The sequence below is a fragment of the Nuphar pumila genome, chromosome 5 (genome assembly GCF_984573655.1).
Source record: "Nuphar pumila chromosome 5, dmNupPumi1.hap1.1, whole genome shotgun sequence".
NCBI lineage: Eukaryota > Viridiplantae > Streptophyta > Magnoliopsida > Nymphaeales > Nymphaeaceae > Nuphar > Nuphar pumila.
The window spans coordinates 117,375,795-117,394,856 of NC_143253.1; the positions used below are offsets into that span (position 1 = coordinate 117,375,795).

General features: G+C 33.2%; 1 protein-coding gene across 2 annotated transcripts in view; it reads right to left on the reverse strand.

The window, feature by feature from the left end:
* Positions 1-3,292: 3,292 nt before the first annotated feature.
* Positions 3,293-19,062, reverse strand: part of LOC149838311 (uncharacterized) — a 69,244-nt gene continuing 53,474 nt past the window's right edge. For both annotated transcript variants that reach the window (XM_090006513.1, XM_090006512.1), the window contains exon 6: positions 3,293-3,489. Coding sequence is in view for 1 of the 2 variants with exons in the window: in XM_090006512.1 (XP_089862638.1) it covers positions 3,448-3,489 (42 nt within the window). In the remaining variant the exon portion in view is untranslated. The remainder of the gene's footprint in view (positions 3,490-19,062) is intronic.

A 19,062-nucleotide genomic window follows, 5' to 3' on the forward strand; every position in this document is an offset into this window, starting at 1 on the left:
GATATTAAATATGTTTTTGCATTAGCTTGATTGCTATGTAGTATTTGTTTCTTTTATCTCCAGAATTTGTTTTTATGTATCATGAACTATGAGCGTATGCTAAGATTGTGTTTTAGTTATTTATTCCTATATTAGCTGACTCTACTTAATTTGTTGTATATTTACTGCATCATTTAACTTCATCATAATCATCATCGTGTGATTTTTTTTCATTGTTTTACTTTTTAAGTTTATATTATGCAAATTTATGATCTTTACTCCACGTTATGATATAATGCTATTTTCTGGCAATTACAATGCAAGTTATGATACACATTATACTATATATATAGGGTAAATATTGGCTACTAATGAAGGTACCGTACCAAACTAATGAGCTAGAAATCACTTTTTTCTACAAAAAATTCTGATTTTTTGCAAATCAAATGTTATGGATGTGATCTACATGGTTTGTTTTGAATCATGTGATTATGATAAGTAATTAGGTTTTTAAAGGGACATTTAAAAATCAATGGCCCACAATGTGTCAAAATTTCATAACTCAAAAAGATCACATTTTTACATCAGAAAAGAAACAATCCAAGGTTTGATCCTTAGCAAACAAACCATGTTGAACACATCTGTGTGTTTAGATTGAGTTAGTACAACTGGCACGATTTCTAGCTCATTAGTCTGATACCTTTATTAGTAGCCAATATATATATATATATATATATATATATATATATATATATATATATATATATATAGAGAGAGAGAGAGAGAGAGAGAGAGAGAGAGAGAGAGAGAGAGAGAGTAATGGATCGGTGCTAAACCGCGTGCTAAATAGGTTTTTCAGGCTTTTTTTTTTTTTTTTGACCATTTAGATGTGATCTATGTACTTGATTTTATAGGGATCAGCTCTTGAAGCCTTTGATTCCAATACATGGGTGGGTTTTTATAATGTTCAAAAGATCAACCGTCCAAAATCTTTGCAAAATTTTGAGACTCCAAACATCTTTTTTTTATCGAAAACACATGATCCAGGTGTAGATTCTTAGTAAATCGACCATGCCCAACACATTTATAGGTCCGGAACTGCATAAAAAGCACCTGAGAAGCTGAAAAACCCATTTAGCATGCAGTTTAGCACCAAATGGGTTTAGCACTGACCCATTACTCTCTCTCTCTCTCTCTTATATATATATATATATATATATATATATATATATATATATATATATATATATATATATATATATATATATATATATATATATATATATATATATATATATATATATATATATATATATATATATATACACACACACATTCCTTTGTTAATGCCAAAACGTAGGACGTGACTGTCTATGAGTTTCAGTTTTGCTCTGTCAGGCAGCACTTATAAGAATTCTTGCGTGGGGTAATAACATGGACCCTTTTGCAGTTCAGTATGTGGTTTAACATGGGATCTGTTCTGCTACATCGACCATTTTTGCATCGTCAACATTATGAAAATCGTGATGGTTCTTGCCCTTACTTATATCAGTGAGTCACTCTACCAAACCTATCGAGCCAGGGGCGTAGCTAGGGGGGGGCAGGACTGGGCTGTAGCCCAGTCCTGCCTCCCCAAACAGTTAAAAAAATTTTTTTTTTTTTAAAAGCCCAGTCCTAGCCCTGCCCTGATTCCATATGAAATAGATTTTTAGCCATTTTTTAGCCCAGCCCAGTCCTAGCCCAGCCCTGACTGCAGCAAATAGTTTGATTTGTCCATATGAAATAGATTTTTATTAATAATTGTAGCCATTTTTTATTTTATCTCAAAAAAAAAATTTTGGGGGGGAGCTACCCCCGACTATCACACAAATAATTTTTTTTTTCTACAACCCTGTTTGCCCCCCCCTCACATGAATCCTAGCTACGCCCCTGTATCGAGCAATAACGACACCTTTGTCGAATGAAACCCTTTTTTTTTTTAAGAACCCTCCCTATATACTAAGGATTTTTATTTTTTATTGCCACTCATTGTGCAGTAATGTTGTTCTTCTATCTTCTATACAAAGTGGGAATCATCGACTGCATCGGCAAGAATCTCTGCAAAATGATGTGGGCAGTGCTGGAATCTTGCTGTTCGACAACGGAATACTGTTGCTTGTTCTTATGGGAAAAGTTGGCAATGATAAAGCGAATAAAACGAGCAAGGAGTGCATTCGAGTTGGAAAGTATCAAAGATGAGATAGAGTTGGATGAAGGTGAGAGTTACGGTGGGGGGATTGCTTATTCAGAGAGGGAGAGAACCGTTCGTTTCGAGAGGTTGGACTCTGGAAGGACAAGAGAACGCAGGAAGCTTCATCTTCGGAGGTCTCTGCGGCCAAGGAGGCACCAGAAGACTGTGGAGATATACATGCAAGCAGAGCATGCAAGACGGAGAAGACATGCCACACAAGGAAGGTCGACCTCTTGATACCATCCACAAGATCAAGGTGACGAGAAGGAAAAGTGTGTGCAAAAGGCCACGCTTGATCAGTCTTGCATGAATCTCTCTCTCTCTCTCTCTCTGAAAATGTGTCCAATAAGGATCAGTTTGATTCCACATCCATATTTATAGGCAAGTTGACATAAACTCAAATCATATTAAGTCATTGAAGCTCCCATAGGAGGATTTGCTCTCTCTCTCTCTCTCTCTCTCTCTCTCTCTCTCTCTCTCTCTATCTCGATCAATAGTACAGTGCTTTGGAAAACCTAACGAACAACTAGTATTGCAAGTTCAAAACCCAATGGTATGTTGTGTAACTGGTAGGGGTCTGCCTAACCTCAGCTTGTCTTTCGAACAAAAAACAAAGAACGAACAAATAGTATCGGACAAACTTGAATTTTGGCTTATCAAAAATAAACTTGAATTTTGGAACAAAAAATGCTCATGCTTAATTTGGTTCTTTATCATAATATCCATATTGTGTGGGCGATAGTTTTATACATTTGCATGCACGTACTTATCCTCATGTCCTAAATTTTGCAATAACCTCAGAGTTCATTGTCTTCTCCACATTTGCATCAGGATCCGTGTGGAATAGGGATCCATATCTTTGCAAACCAATGCAGACTAGTCAAGTAAACAATCAGTACACTACCAGCAGTTTGGATCTCTCTCTCTCATATGAAAGTTTTACTCATCCTTCTGAAGACAATTTGTGGGCACAAACTGGGGCGTGTCCGTGTGTGTTTGAGAACCCCTACCTGTGTGGATCATAGCTTGATTCATGTTTAGAGTGGAAGGAGTTTCTCCAGAGAGAGAGAGAGACTTGTTTTAACTGTATTATTGTATTACATTGTAGAGGGCCAAAACCCATAGTTTTCAGATCACAATCTTTCCAACCTTAGACACAGAAGGGAAATTCCATATATATATTTGAACATGAAGAGATGCTCGTCAGAGGATACACATCTGCCATTACAAAATTAAAGTTAGAGGCTTGTCCCACGTTTTCCAGTCTTCATCCCAGGATACTGAAAAGCAATAAAAGAAAAAGTAAGACATCAATTCATCATCATAGCCATGACATCCATGATTTGGCCATTTATGTCAAGACCAACAACTTTAACATCTGCAACTTTCACTGTAGGCATAGGTAACCATCAAAAGACTATTATCATTTTATATGATTTTCTTGTCTCCAAAAGATTTGCTTTTCATCCGGAACATGATTTTGATTTTTACTTTTCTGATCAGATATCCACAAGATATTCTTTTGCAATTGTTAACATGCAAAATTTTACTTTTGCATTTGACCTTTTGAAAAAGTGTTTAGAAAACTCGCCTCCGTTTTAAAAAATGCAAGAAAAACTTGAGAGATGAGACTCGTCTGTCAGTACGAGGTTCAACCGTTCCTGACGCCTTAACCAAGAGTAATCGAACCAAGGATTGAACAATATGTCTTGTTTTATTCAAATGTGAGAGATTATTCTAAATCCTAGAATGCAGAAAGAATCAAACACACATATGATATGATTTTGAAAAAAAGTTTATTGAAAAACATGATGCATGCCTAAAATTGTTGAAAATACTTTGAAAAAAAAATATTTTGAGATGTTTTGAAATTAAATCTCTAAAAGGATTAAATGACGGGACGTGTGGCCCTGTGGGCTCATGCATGATGCAACATAAGTCTAAATGATGCATTGATGCAATTTATTGAAATACCCTTTTGAAAGATTTTGAAAAAAAAATCATTTGTAAATTTCCTTGTTTTGCGAAATTCTTTTGATGAAAAGAGGTTTTTGTGTCTTATAGAATTTAATAAAGATAAATTCGTCATATATTCGTGACTATGGCCACAAATATATTTTAAATATAGCTCATTAGATTTTAAAATAATGTTTTAAAAAATATTAAAAAAATCTTTGAAAATATGCAATGATTTTTAAAAAATAACATAAGTATTTAGGCCTTTTGTAACTTAAAAGAGATTAATAAAACTTGAATTTCATTTGACTATGGTCACAAATACGAATTCCACTAAGTTTATTAACTTCTTAAAAGAAAGTGCATGTGTCATTCGTGAATCACCATTGTGAAATTAAAATGTGCATACGCATGACAAACATTAACAATTAATATTAGAAAAATAAATTATATGCATATGAAACCTAAGCTATGCATAAATAAAAGAAATTTCTACTATTTTTGGTATTTGATTACAATTTACATTAAGAAATTGAATAACAAAATAAAGAGAAAATAAAATATTCAACTTTCTTGCAAAATCAGCAAACATGTTAGTAAAAAAATGTAGGCTTTTCGGGATTTATCCAACAATATCTGAACATTGAGGGATATTATTTGAAATAAGTCTTTCCAATGCATTCATAAAACAGAAATTCCTAAATAAACTAAACGAAAATGCATGATCTAATAAACTATAAAACTAAATTTATTATAAAATAAAAATTTCAGAATTGAAGGCAAAAAGACCAAAATACCGCTAAAAGCTTAGACTAATTGCCAAATTAGTCTTAAATGCTAGGGTTTTAAAAAAGGTTTTTAAAGTATGCTTAATCCGAAAACTAAACAGATGTAAACTAACACTAAATTGGGTGGAGAACACCCTCACGCAATCAGGAACATAATCAAAATTTAAAATCATGAAAACAATTCATAAAATTAAAAATATGAACAAGAAAATATCAAAACTGCACTTATTTCTGCAGAACAGGAGTCTGCAGAAAACCGATTTTTAAAAAACAAAACAAAATATTAAATGACCTTCTAAAATCCTAAAAATTGGCATGAAGACTCTTAACAACCCGAAAAAAAGCATGCAATCGAAAAATAAATTTAATGAATACTCAGAAAAAAGATATTAAGTTAAATAGTGAAAACGGGCTGCAAAACAGGATATTTTGTATTTGTCACGATTTAAAGCCAACATAAAATAGCAAACAGACATGAAAAATTACCAAATTTAACAGGAATAAGCTAGACACGGTGACAAAGACATCCTTTTTTACGGATCTGAAAAAATCATCTCTGGTTAAGGAGATATGACTCCGGCAAGATGGCCCTGAGTATGAACAATGGTCTGGCGGTGCCGAGAAACAAGTTCTGGTTTTGGGTTAAAATAAAATAGCAAACAGACATTAAAATTTACGAAACCCACCAGGGATAAACTAGACATGTAAACAAAAAAGTCATTTTTTACGGATCTGAAAAAGCATCTCTAGTTAGGGAGATATGACTCTGGCAGGATGACCCAGACTGCGAATAGCGGCTAGACGGTGCAAGAAACAGGTTCTGATCTTGATTTTTGAAAACATATCAATAGATGTTGAAAAATAATGAAACTTGACCAGATTCACGTAGGCATATGAAAGTAATGATGCTAACGTGAGGGCCAGAATCAAGATTTTAAAGCACAACTATTAAATAAGATTAAACCTAATCTAAACATGCATAAAACAAAAAAAAGAAAAAGCTTAAATGCATATGGATGCAAAAGTAACATAAATCGAGATCTACAATGCATATGAATAATAATAAAAAAAGGAACAAAAAGCTAATGCACGAGATTTATTTTACTGTAGTCGATTGGAAGGAGGGACTCGGTTTATGAGAAACCAAATTCCAACCTTCTCATGGATACGAAAAAAGAAAAAGAAAACACAAGTAAATAAAATAATAGAATAAAGAGGAAGTAAAAGAGATTACATGATTCTTCCTTCCCTTGCTCCAACCAAAGAAGAAGAAAGAAGAAAGGCTCGGGGGGAGGGGTGGCACTTAGGGAAGATGAAGGAAAGAAAAGAAGAAAATCAAGAAGAGGAAGAGAGATATTGCCTCCTCTGGCTGGACGTCCCTTGGGTCTCTTTTATAGAGAGAAAATCAGGGGATAGAGACTCTAGGGAGTCCTCCATTTGCTGAGACTAATCAGCAAATAATTAACAAAATTAGAGGAAATTGTCCTCCTTAGAAGAGTCCCTATTTGGTTTTATTTTTTTGACTTTTTCCTTTTTCAATCTAATTAAAACACTTAATAAAAGAAGGGATTAGGACTCTCTAGATATGGCGCCATTTGAATGGGGTCCACATTTGATTTTAAAACAATTAAAATAAAATATTAAAAACAAAGGATAAAATAAAGAGATAAAAACAAGTCCTAAATCAACTAGTTATCTAAAATAACAAGAATAAGAAAATAAAGTGAGGAGGATAATTCAAAGGTGACGCCAACTAGGTGGGTTTTTTCTAATTTGGATTGGAGCTAAAGATCCAATTTGGAATTCAAGCCCAACAAAAATCCAAATTCAAAATTCAAAAAGGTATTTCAAAATACCAAATGTTGAAATGCAAAAGCACTAGATTCGAACTAAAATATAAAAAAAAAATCATTTTTTTAATCTAGATTAGAAACTGGATTGAAAGAAAAAAATGAATCCAGATCTGGATCCAAAGTTTCAAATGACAAATGGATTTAAATCTCAAATAATGCATATGATCCATGCTTAAAATGATGGATGGATCATGGATCAAAGATAAGACATTTGAAATGGATCCTAGATCAGAGATAGAATTAAAAAGTGGATCCTGGATAGTAAACGAGTGGACCTTAAATATCTAATGAGATAATCTATGTTCAGAAAATAAATTGGACTCTGAATATAAATAACAAAGCAAATTGGATAAAATATCCAGGTCTGAAAACAAGATAGACCCTAAATACAGATAATAGAGTGAATTGGATAAAAAGATCTAGATCCAAAATAAAAAATGGATACTGGACATCAAATTCAACATTGGATCGGATCAGGTATCAAATGTCCAAATTGAGACATGAGTTGGATCGCGAATATAGATATAATCTCAGATAACAAAATTGATCTGAGTCCAAACTGAAAATTATCCTGACTTAAAAATTGACTGAACTGCCCCGCTAAATAGAAATGATCAAGATTATAAATGATTTTGCCCTTCTGGGTAGGGGCGTGAAGTGGAGTGAAGCGTGACACTTGAAAAACAAGGTTTGAATTGAATTCTAAGGTTTCTAAACTCAGGTGAACCAAAAAAGACATTATTTCAACTAGACTTCCAAACCAGATGATTGAAAACAGACACAATTCTAAGAGAAATGGTGAGAAAGTCACTATAGAGTGAAGTGAGTAACGAGTGTACTAGGTGTAGTGAACAAAACACTGGGTTTGAACTGAAATGAACTAAATTCAGAGCTTAAACGAACTAAATCCTAGCTAGGGTTAGCTCGGGTTAGCTCAATTCTAGCTGAAATGAGCCGAATTGAGCTAAAATGAACTCCAACAATGTGAGAAACAAATTTGAACTGGGATTGGACCACTTGAACTCCTGATAAGCTCAAGTTAAACACATGAGAATAGGATCAACTGAGATTGACTAATTCTGAGATAATTGGATTGAATTTGAGCCAGAAATGAGCTCATTTTACATGAAATGAATAGAGTATGCTCATCGTGAGTTCAGGAGAGCTAGAAATTATTGATATTCTAACTCTTCTAAGCTTAAAATGAGCTTGGTTAGGCCTAACTGACAAGGATCTAGGGTTTCTTAAAGGTAAAATAGTAATTTTTGGGTAAAAAGGGGTAAAATGATGCCTAAATTGGAATGGACCTAGAGGTTAGACTCCTACACTTTGCTGAAGGGGTTGGCATCTGTGAAAGGGAGTGTCCAGAAATGAATTTGAAAAATTTAAGGTGTTTACAACAATTCAATACTGAGAAATTGGTATCCATGTCCAATAGATCTGTGTTCTTGGATGCCCATATCTAGGTATCTAAATGCAGCCTAATGGCATTTCCAAGTTTCCTACAATATCAAGTCCATTGGCATGAACCCGCATGGGGTCGCCACCAAAGAAAAGATCTTTTGTTGGACCAACTTAGCCTATGTGTGTAAATTGTAATGAAATGGTATTTTTTCACAAAATCACAAAAGCTTATAGGTGTCTATTGGAGACACTACGAGCACAACCCATAAAAAGGTATAAATAGAAGAACACAAGATAAAAACAATAAACTTTTATTTCTCATAAAAAATGCTTAAGCATTGAATTACAAAGGAGAAGAGATAACCCCTATTTATACAAGAAAAGATAAGATCGTTGGATTAGAGCCGTTGGACTAGGTCCAACGACTATATCTTTGGTCAAGATCTAATTAGATATTGACTAGATACTAATTCTAGTTCAAAATGAACTAGACAAAAAAGAAATAAAAGAATAAAGAAAAACAAAAACAAAAAATACAATTAAATATTATAATTAATATTATATTATATATTATACTTTTTATATTTTTAACACTCCCCCTCAAACTTACGATACAATAGGCAAAAGTTTATTTAAGAGGAAATGATATCCAGGAGCAACGATAGGTTTGGTGAAGAAGCTCGCTAATTGATATTCTGATGTAACACAAGGCAAATCAATGGTTTCATTCAGGTACTCCTCTATGACATAGTGACAATCCATTTCAATATATTTGGTGTGTTCATGAAATGTTCAGTTGCTGGCAATATATATCACACTCTTGTTGTCATAACATATGTGTGAAGCTTGTGTCACTTCAACTCTCATGTCAACAAACGAACATTTGAGCCAAACAACTTTAATTGTCATGGTGGCTATAGCTCGGTATTCAGCTTCGGTAGACAAAAGAGAGACCTTTTACTCTTTTTGCACCACCACAAAATCAAAAACATCCTTAAAAAAACACAAAAACCAGTGGTTGAGTGTCTGTTATTGGGATCACCTCTAGTTAGCATCAGTATAAGCAATTAAATCTAATGAAGATAAAGCAAACAAGAATAAGCCTCGTGAAATGAAGGACTTTATGTATCTAAAAATACGTAAAACTACTCCTATGTGAACAGAAGTGGGAGCATGTCGAAACTGGTCAGCTGTGTGTACAACGTGTGCTATATCAAGTCTAGTAATGAAAAGATAGAAAAGTGCTTCAATAAGCTGTTTGTAAGGAGTGGGATCATCAAGAGGTTCTCCATCATCGATTCTTATTTTGATGTTGACAACTTCTGAAGTATCTACTTATTATCTATAATTTCAAACTTAGAAACAATATCAAAAGCAAATTTAGATTGAGATAATAAATACCTTCGAGGAGAATAAGCAATTTCAATTCTTAAAAAATATCTCAATAAACCTAAATCAATCATTTCAAAATGAGTTTTAAGAAGCTCTTTAATGTTTTCAACTCCCTGTTTGTCGCCTCCAGTGATGATCATGTCATCCACATAGAGAAGAAGAAGAATAATCCATGTATCAGAATTCTTAATAAATAAAGCATTGTCAATCAAACAAGATCGAAATCCAAAATCAAGCATAACATGACTAAACCTGTCATATCATGCTTTTAGTGTCTGTTTAAGACCATAAAGAGTTTTCTAAACAAAGAGTTTTACCCTTAGAGATACTAATACCCGGTGGGGCTTCCATATAAACTTATTCACCTAGATTTTCATTGAAAAAAGCATTTTTGACATTCATTTGAAATATGGATCATTTTCTACTAGAGACTAAAGCTATTAATGTCCTGACAGTGGTCATTCGGGCAACTAGAGCAAAAGTTTCTTCGTAGTTGATACCATACTCTTGGATACCCCTTGGCTAGTAATATGACTTTATACCTTTCAAGAATTTCATTACTCTTGATTTTAACTTTATAAGGCCATCGATAGCCTATAGGTTTATTGCCTAGAGGAATATCTTGAATAGTTTTTAATTCTACCTTCATAGCTTCTATCCATTTTGTATAATTTTTGGCTTCAAAATATGATGATCGTTCTATATATGAATGTATTAACGCAATAAATACGTTATATGTAGGTGAAAAAGATTTGTAGGACAAATTTTTCAGGAGGTCTAAAAATTCGGGATGACCTTCTGGTTTGTACTTCAGAGTATTTTTCTAATGCACATAAAAATTGGATTATCTACGTCTTGAATATTGTAGAATGATGTCCCTATGGATTTGCTCTTCATTATCGATATTATATTTAGAATCAATAGTACGTTGATGATAGTCTAAATCATATTCATGATCACATTCATTAGATTTCAAAGTCAAATCTATCAAAAAAGAATATTCGATTACTTTCTTGTGCTTTTCAAATTTAAAAAAACTTTTTTTTTAAATGATACATTTATTGATACATACAAATTTTTATTTTGAAAATCGAAACACCTATAGCCTTTTTTATTATCTGCATAACCTAATAAGGCACAAAGAATGGCACGAGAAGAGAGTTTATCATTCTTGTTGGTTGAAGTACTCCCTGAGAGGACGAGTTAACTGTTGATCCTCAGTCGTGTGACCGTATTTGTGGGCTCTCCTAATAAGGCACTCAGAGTCCTCAACTAACTCTGCCAGCTCGGGGTCAAGCGAGTGTCGCCCTTGCATGCACATGAGGGTAGACCGGTGCAGCAATTATCCTAAGTAAAAGGCTTTCTACCTACCTAACGTGCAATGTGGCCAAACCACAGCAAACCACAAACAGGTAAAAGAAAAATACTAAAAACAGAAAATAAACAAGCACCACACACTTGCACCCACAGATATTTTGCGAAAAGTAAGCTATAAGTAAGGTACCAATCGTGCGCAGTCACCTCTAATGGTATCCTAATAAGTGGGTCGTGCAAGAAAGGTAAGCTGATATCTAGGGTGTGCAAACATGTGGTTCTAAACCTAAATACTGAAAAAAAAACTTAACAATCTTAAATAATGAGCAGGAAAAAAAAAACTAAACAGACATAAGTAAAGAACAGAAAGGAAACTAACAACCTAACAAAACGCAAACAAACAATGGCAATAAAGTGAATACTCGTATTAATCACCGTTCCCCAACAACGACGCCAAAAATTTGATGCGAATTTTATAAAATTAATTTTTTTAAAAAGATATTTTAAGTAAAAACAATATGAAAGTCAGACACCAAATACATAAAAACTGGCTCGCACGAGTGGTGGAGTCTGGGTCGATCTTAGGGAATGAGTAATACTTTGCATTCAAGCACACAACTAAACTGCTCTTCATTGCAAAAAATAAAAAACAATTAATTAATTTAACTAAGAATGTTGCCCATGCAGAGGGCTTAAATAAATAAATAAATAAATGGTTTTATTACATACCCAATTAATAAATAAAATAAATAAAAACCTAATCTAAAAAAAAAAATTTTAGTGCTTCGAGTCTCTAGTCCTTCCCTTGATCTTCTTCTATGTTAAGCACTTTTGCATGGTTTGATTAAGGGCCTTTTTGAGAGCTTGAAGGGCCTTTCGAGGGAACCTTTTAGGGACCTCGGAGGGCTCTTCGGGGGTAGATTTGAAGGCTCACCGCACGTCTACATGTTTCCTTACAAAAAAAAACCCGCAGCAGAAACGAAGAAAACTAATACCAAATCTAAACTTAAAAATCAACAAAAGCAATCACTATTCTAACAATTTACTAAAAGACAAAATAACAAAACTAACTAACTAATATGTAACAAACTAATAACATGCTATGAACTAAATTATCAAACTAACTAAATTTAAAATGACTCAGACAATTAACTAATTGAAATAACCCAGCAGTAAACTAATTGATAAGTAAAGAAAATGGGATGATACTACTTATTATGAAAATCTAATTATTTATTAATGATACTAAATTCTAATTCAAAGAACACATGAACTAAGGTTAATTAAACAACTAAAATCTAGTTATGAACGGCTATACTAATAATTAAAAGCTAAATAAGATCTAACTAAGAGAAAACATGAACTAAAAAGAATTATTGAACAATCTAATTGAATCCAAATATCAAGGCAAATTCTAGCTAAATGACCTTGAAAAGATGTGAATACAAAATTAACTAGATTTAACTAATATAACTAAGAACGCTACTAAACTATTGTGAGAAAACGTTAAGAAGATTTGACTCAGCACTTTAGAACCAAAAGTTTAATCTAAAGAATTTTAACTTAACTAACAAAACACAATACATGCATACCTAACTAATAGACATTGTGACAGCCAGCGTCGATCATAATCAAATAAAATACCTACTGATTAACTAATGAATTAACAATACATCTAGATTAAAACGACAACCGACTTAACAAATTAACTAACCATAAATATAAAAGCTGAAAACGTTTAGCCAATATAAACCTTGAGCATCCAGCATCAATCACGCTGGATGCGTTTCTGACGTTGGATGCTCAACCAAATACGCAGTGACTAAAACAGAGAAAAAAAACGTTGAAACTGGATAAAAACAAAGAACAACTAATATTACTAAAGATGCAACAGACAGAAACGACTAAAAAGAAATTATAAAATGCAATAGTCTAAACCGAATGACAAGAAAAACCGACTAATAAGAACAAACTAAAAACGCTATGTGCTGAAAACAACTAACATGAAACTTCATTTGACTAAAAAACGCTGTGACTAATAAACAAAATAGGCTGAAGCTAATAAACAAAACAAGAATCGACTGATAAAGAAAAACTAAAAACGCAAAACGCTGCACTATACTTTACCATTTTTTTCTTTTTTTTCCGGGAGTGTAGTGAAGCTTGGTGAGCAAGAAATACCGGTGGATGATTCTTTCAAATATTTGGGATCTATCATTCAAAAGTATGGAGAAATTGATGGAGATGTAAATCATAGGATAAAGGTTGGGTGGATGAAATGGAAGAGTGCAACTGGAGTGTTGTGCGATTGTAGAATGCCATTGCGGTTGAAGGGAAAGTTTTATAGGACGACTATTAGGCCCGCTTTACTATATGGTACGGAATGTTGGGCTGCCAAGAGACATCATATTCAAAAAATGAGTGTAGCTGAGATGTGTATGCTGAGATGGATGTGTGGAAATACAATAAAAGATAAGATTCGGAACGAGGAGATACGTAAGAAGGTAGGCGTTGCACCCATTGAAAATAAGATGAGAAAGAATCGTTTACGGTGGTTTGGACATATTCGACGAAGGCCTAATGATGCTCCAGTTAGAAAGATGGAGAAATGGGAAAATATATTAGTTAAAAGAGGTCGGTGTAGGCCTAGGAAGACATGGATGGAGGTGATAGGAAAGGATATGAATGCTTTGAACCTCACCGAGGACATGACATTGGATAGAAATGAATGGAGGAGAAGGATTCATGTGGAAGACCCAAAATGATTTTCTTTGTTGGTTCATATCGCCGACCCCAATTGTTTTGGGATGAAGGCGTAGTTGTTGTTGTTGTTTTGTTGTTTTCTTTTCTTTCTTAATAATTAATCTGACTCACTAAAACTAATCTAGTATTTAATGCAAGCTTAATGGCAGATATTAATCAGAAAATCAAACAAAGAAACTACAGTCTATTTGATGCCATCTAAAGAAAAATTCAGAAAAACCATGCACAAAATGCTAAAGCGATTAATAGACTATTCACGTGATCTAAAAGAAAAATGAATATTGAAACTATGATGCGAACTAACTCTAACCTAGATCTAATCTAGACTTAATGAAAAGTCAAAAACATACAAGAACACACTACATTAAAACTATCGGTTTCCTAAATTAGTTGTTATTCGATGCACAAATCGGGAAACGGCTAAACTAGATTAAAACAAAATCTATATATTTTTTTAAAAAAATTCAGATGCTAAATATAAACTAATATAACTAAATATGCAGATAATGCAATGATCAAACTAAATACTATGCAATGCTATGCTTTATGCTATGCAAAACTAAAACTACAGTGAAACGAGGGAGAAGAAGCAAACTGGACGATCCACTTCTGACAGATGGGTTGAGAAGAAGAAGGTGGCTTCTCCGTTGCAATCATACACAGCTCCAATCTCCCTCCGACAATGGGGGCAAGAAACACCGGCAATAACGGGGTTTAGAAGAAAGAACGAGAAAGAAAAAGAAGAAAGAAGAGCAGGAAAGAGAACTGGCTTGAAAAGAAAAAAGGGAGAAAGAAGAAGAAAAGGTAGAGAGGAGAGAGAGGGGGGGGCGCAGATCTCAAGAGGGAAAATGTCTTTTCATGGCTGAAAAATAACTATTTATAATGCTACTCTAGGTCAAAACACAAGTTTTCAAAAAGAGTCTAAAATATTTTCACAATTTTCAAAAGAGTCCTCTAGAAAACGTGTTTTCTCAAAAGGGGTTTAAAAGAAAGATTCCTAAACTAGTTATAATAAGTTAATTGCAGCCTAATCTAACTAAATTATAATTAAGAAAATTCTAAAACTAATAAAAACACTAAAAATGCATAAGTGGATCAAAAAATGTGGTGTTTTCCCAAAAATTCAATATCGAAGCAAATTCTCAAAAACAACAATAAAGATGGGTTTTTAATGCAATTTTATCATGGATCATGCATAAATAAAGATAAATAAAATGTGAATATTATGCATGACCATTGGTGAAAACAAAACATTTGCATCCAAAGACCCTTAATCTGGAGTAATCAGGAGATAAGTTAACAAGTTTCTCAATTGGAGTTATATTTTTTAAAGAATATGACATTCAATTAATGGGATAAATAGCAGTTAGGGCAGCTTTTGCCCAAAACCCTTTTGGAACTTGATTTACTATTAATAAAGTCTTAGTGGTTTCCATAATATGTATATGTTTTCGTTCGGTCAGACCATTTTGTTGTGGTGTGTGTGGACAAGATCTTTGATGTGTGACGCCATGTAAGTTGAGATAGTCTTTAAATTCTTTGAACATAAATTTCTCTCCTAAATCAGTGCGAAAAATGAAAATATCATTTTAAAATTTATTTTTAATCATTTTATAAAATATTTAAAAATATAAAAAAACCTCAGATTTAGGCTTAAGAAAGTAAATTCAAGAATACCTAGAGAAGTCATTGACAAAAATTACAGAATATGCATATCCGCCTTTTAATATGACTGGTGCAGGACCCTAAACATCTGAATGTATTAACTCAAGTGATCTAGAAAAAACAAAAGTTCTATCATAAAATGATAACCTTTTCATTTTTGTCAAGAATACAATCTTTATAAGTAAAACTTTTAGAATTACAAAATTTTTCTAAACTTGAAAAATGTTGGATTTTAGATGTATGAGGATGGCCAAGTCTTTTGTTCCATAGATCCAACTCTAGTTTCTGAACATTATAACAAAAAGCATTATTGGGCAATTCAAAAAAATCCATGTAATAGAGTTCTTCTCTATAGCCTTCCCTGACTAGCGAACATGTACCCAACAACCATGAGAAAAGAAGGAGATATTACACCCGTAATCAGATATTTGAGAAACAGATAAAAGATTTAGATTTAGTTTAAGAATATATCTAACTTCTAGAATAAAGAATTTTTTTGATTTTTAAAGATTTTCAAAATTTTCTATTCCTTTAATTTCAAGAGATGTACCATCAGTTGTGAAAACTTTTGACACACTTGAGTTATTGTTAAGACATTCAGACAAACTATTGATATTTGTGATCGTATGAAAAGAAGCACCTGAGTCAAGGAGCCAACGAAAGTTACCTGGATCGGAGAAGGATGAAACAACTGCTCTGGTTGAGGCTTCACTTGAGAAGGATGCTCCTTTGAGAAGAGGTTGAAGGATCTCCATTAATTGAGTCATAGATACATGTGTTGATCTTTTGATTCCGAACTATCAGATGCAACTTTCTTTTCTTCTCTTCTCTTTAACTTAAGACATTGCTGTCTAGAGTGCCTCGGCTCATGACAATGGTGGCAAATGACTTTTCTCTTGTCAAAATCACAATTTTGTCTACCAAAGTGAGGCGGTTTATAAGTACGTAGATAATTTTTTTGTCTAGGTACAGTTAGAATGAAATCATCTTCATGCTTTGGAGTATTCTTTTTTAGTCTATTTTCCTCCATAGTTAGTTCCTCTATAGTATCAATGATAGAGAGAACCTTTCCTCGATGTAAAAGAGACAATTTACTTGTTTTAAATTTCGGCTTTAAACCATTTATAAATTGATAAAAGTGTTACATATCTAGTTGCTTTTGGTGAAGCTCAATATCTTCGGGATAATGCCATTTTCGCTCAAGAAGAGCCAACTCTTCCCAAAGTTTGGATAACTTATTATAATATTCCCTAATACTTTTGTCTTTTTGAGTCAAAGTCTGAACTTTGTCTTGTAAATTGCACACATGTGCAATATTTTTAAGGGAATACATATTCCTAATATATTCTCAAGCTTTATAGACATGCTCAAATTTGGCTAGACTAAAGCATTTCTTAATGTCAACGTTATTAATTAGCCATGACATAATTTTGGCGTGCCCTATCCTCCAATCTTTCCATTTTTTCTCATAGGTACCCAAAGCCTTATTTTTTCTCCTTTCGTGAGAGACACTTCTTTTTTATTCTCATTTTTTGTGAGAACTAGTTTTGGTTCCGAATCAGAACCATCTACTATACCTCATAACCCTTTTCCCCAAATGTGGTGCTTCATTATTGAAGCTCACGTCACATAGTTGGTGTCATTTAATTTCATGAGCATGATGGTGACTTTATCATTGTCATCCATAAGGGTGAGAAAAAGAAAGAAAGATAGATTGAAAGAGAATGAAAAAGAAAAAAAAAAAGAGAAGAGAGGAAGGGAAAAAGATCACAATCACGAATTTGTGTAGTCAATCTATCCTCCAAACGTCTGCTTTCTTCAATGAGATTTGTACAAAAATCAATTGAATCACGAACAAAAGGATGAATCACCCTTTGCTAAGGAGGCATAAAAACGATGTGGAAACTCTCCAAGATCTAGAAGCTTCCAAGCTCTTATACCATGTAATGAAATGATGATCTTTCACAAAAGCACAAAAGCTTACAATAAGTGTCTATTGGAGGCACTACAAGCACAACCCACAAAAGGGTATAAATGGAAGAACACAAAATAAAATAATAAACTTTTATTTCTCATAAAAAATGCTTAAGAAGCATTAAATTACAAAGGAGAGGGGATCACCCCTATTTATAGAAGAAAAGAGAAGAGTGAGGAGAGTTCTTCTCAAGAGTCGATGGTGTAATATCACGTGTATTTTCATACTTAGTCAAATTTGAGATTTCAAAAATTTGGCTAAGTATAGAAGAAAATCGATAGAATCTTGATTTTAGGGTGATGTTTTTTTAGTCTGAGCTTGGCCCAGGTCTCATCGACAAGGTCAAGATGAGTCAATTGAAAGATGATAAAGAGTTTTATTTTCAACCTTTAAATTCAAGCAAAATTCAAATTAAATTCAAACAAATTTTAGAGGCAAAATTCAAGTAATATATCGTTGGATGCGTCTCGAAATTCTGAGCGTAGTGATATTTTACTCTTCCGAATTCAGGCTAAGGATGACCCAAAAATCAATTTTTTTTAGAAAAAGGACCATCTCGACGGGCCGAGTCTGGATTTGGATCAGACTGGATCCAATGCATTTGATCTAAAGACTTCATCCAGGACCCATATTAATCTGGTATTGATCCAGCCCATGACCCAATTGGATTTTGGATATGAATTTGGATCTTAGATCCAGATCTAGATCCAAAATCCATGTCCACCGAAAATCCAGCTTTAAATTCAATTGTTATATTTAAATTGAAGCTAATCAGAGTTAGAAAAGACTCCCAAAGGGATAAGGTAACCTCTGAAAGTTTCTAGATATTTAATTATTAATAAATAATAAATATATAAATAATTTTAATTAAATCCAAAATTTATTTTGTTAATTTGTTCAGGACTCCTTAGAAAAGTCCTTATATATGTATTAGGCTAAAGAAGGTTTGAGAAATTTTAATTGAATTAAGAAAGAAGATTTGAAAAGTCAACACGAAAGAGTTTTAAAATTTTTAGAAATAAGAGTGAGTGAGAGAGTCTCAATTAGGGATTAGCCTTCAACCCTCTCTAGAAGGGTTGGATGGATAAGAGGGGGCGTCACCCCCCCCCCCCTTCACCTATTTATAGCTCAAAAAAAAAGAGAGAGAATAAGAAAGAGAAAGAGGAGGAGGAAGAGGAAGGAGAACAATCCATCCTCCATTGATTTTCACGTTTTTCTCTAACTACAAAAAAAAAGTACGGGTTCGCTCTCTTCATGTGAATGAGAAAAAGAGCATGGATTGGATTTTCATGCAAGGTTTTAGTGGAAATCTATGAGAAAAGAGTAAATCTAGATATTTATTCTAATATGCATGGATTGAGATTAACGATTTCCCCTTTTGGGGGTTTATTTTGGGGAAATGCATATATCAATCCATATATTTGTATATGTACTTTATTATGTGTCATGAATCCCTAAATCAGGACATATTTGCCATGCCATGCCTGAAACATGTGCAAATCTGACCCAGATTTTGCGCATTTAAAATCTTGAAAATAGAAATTTTGTTTTGCTAAAACATGCTCCATGGCAAACTATTACATATTAGGTTGATGTGAAAACTGAAAGAAAAAAAAAATATAAGCATATGCATGTATTCTTGTAAATGAATATGTTTGTACATGGATACCTAACTGAAAATCTGCATAAGCATGTTTATTGGTTTATGAGTATGTGCAAATCTAAACATGCATATATTCTTGA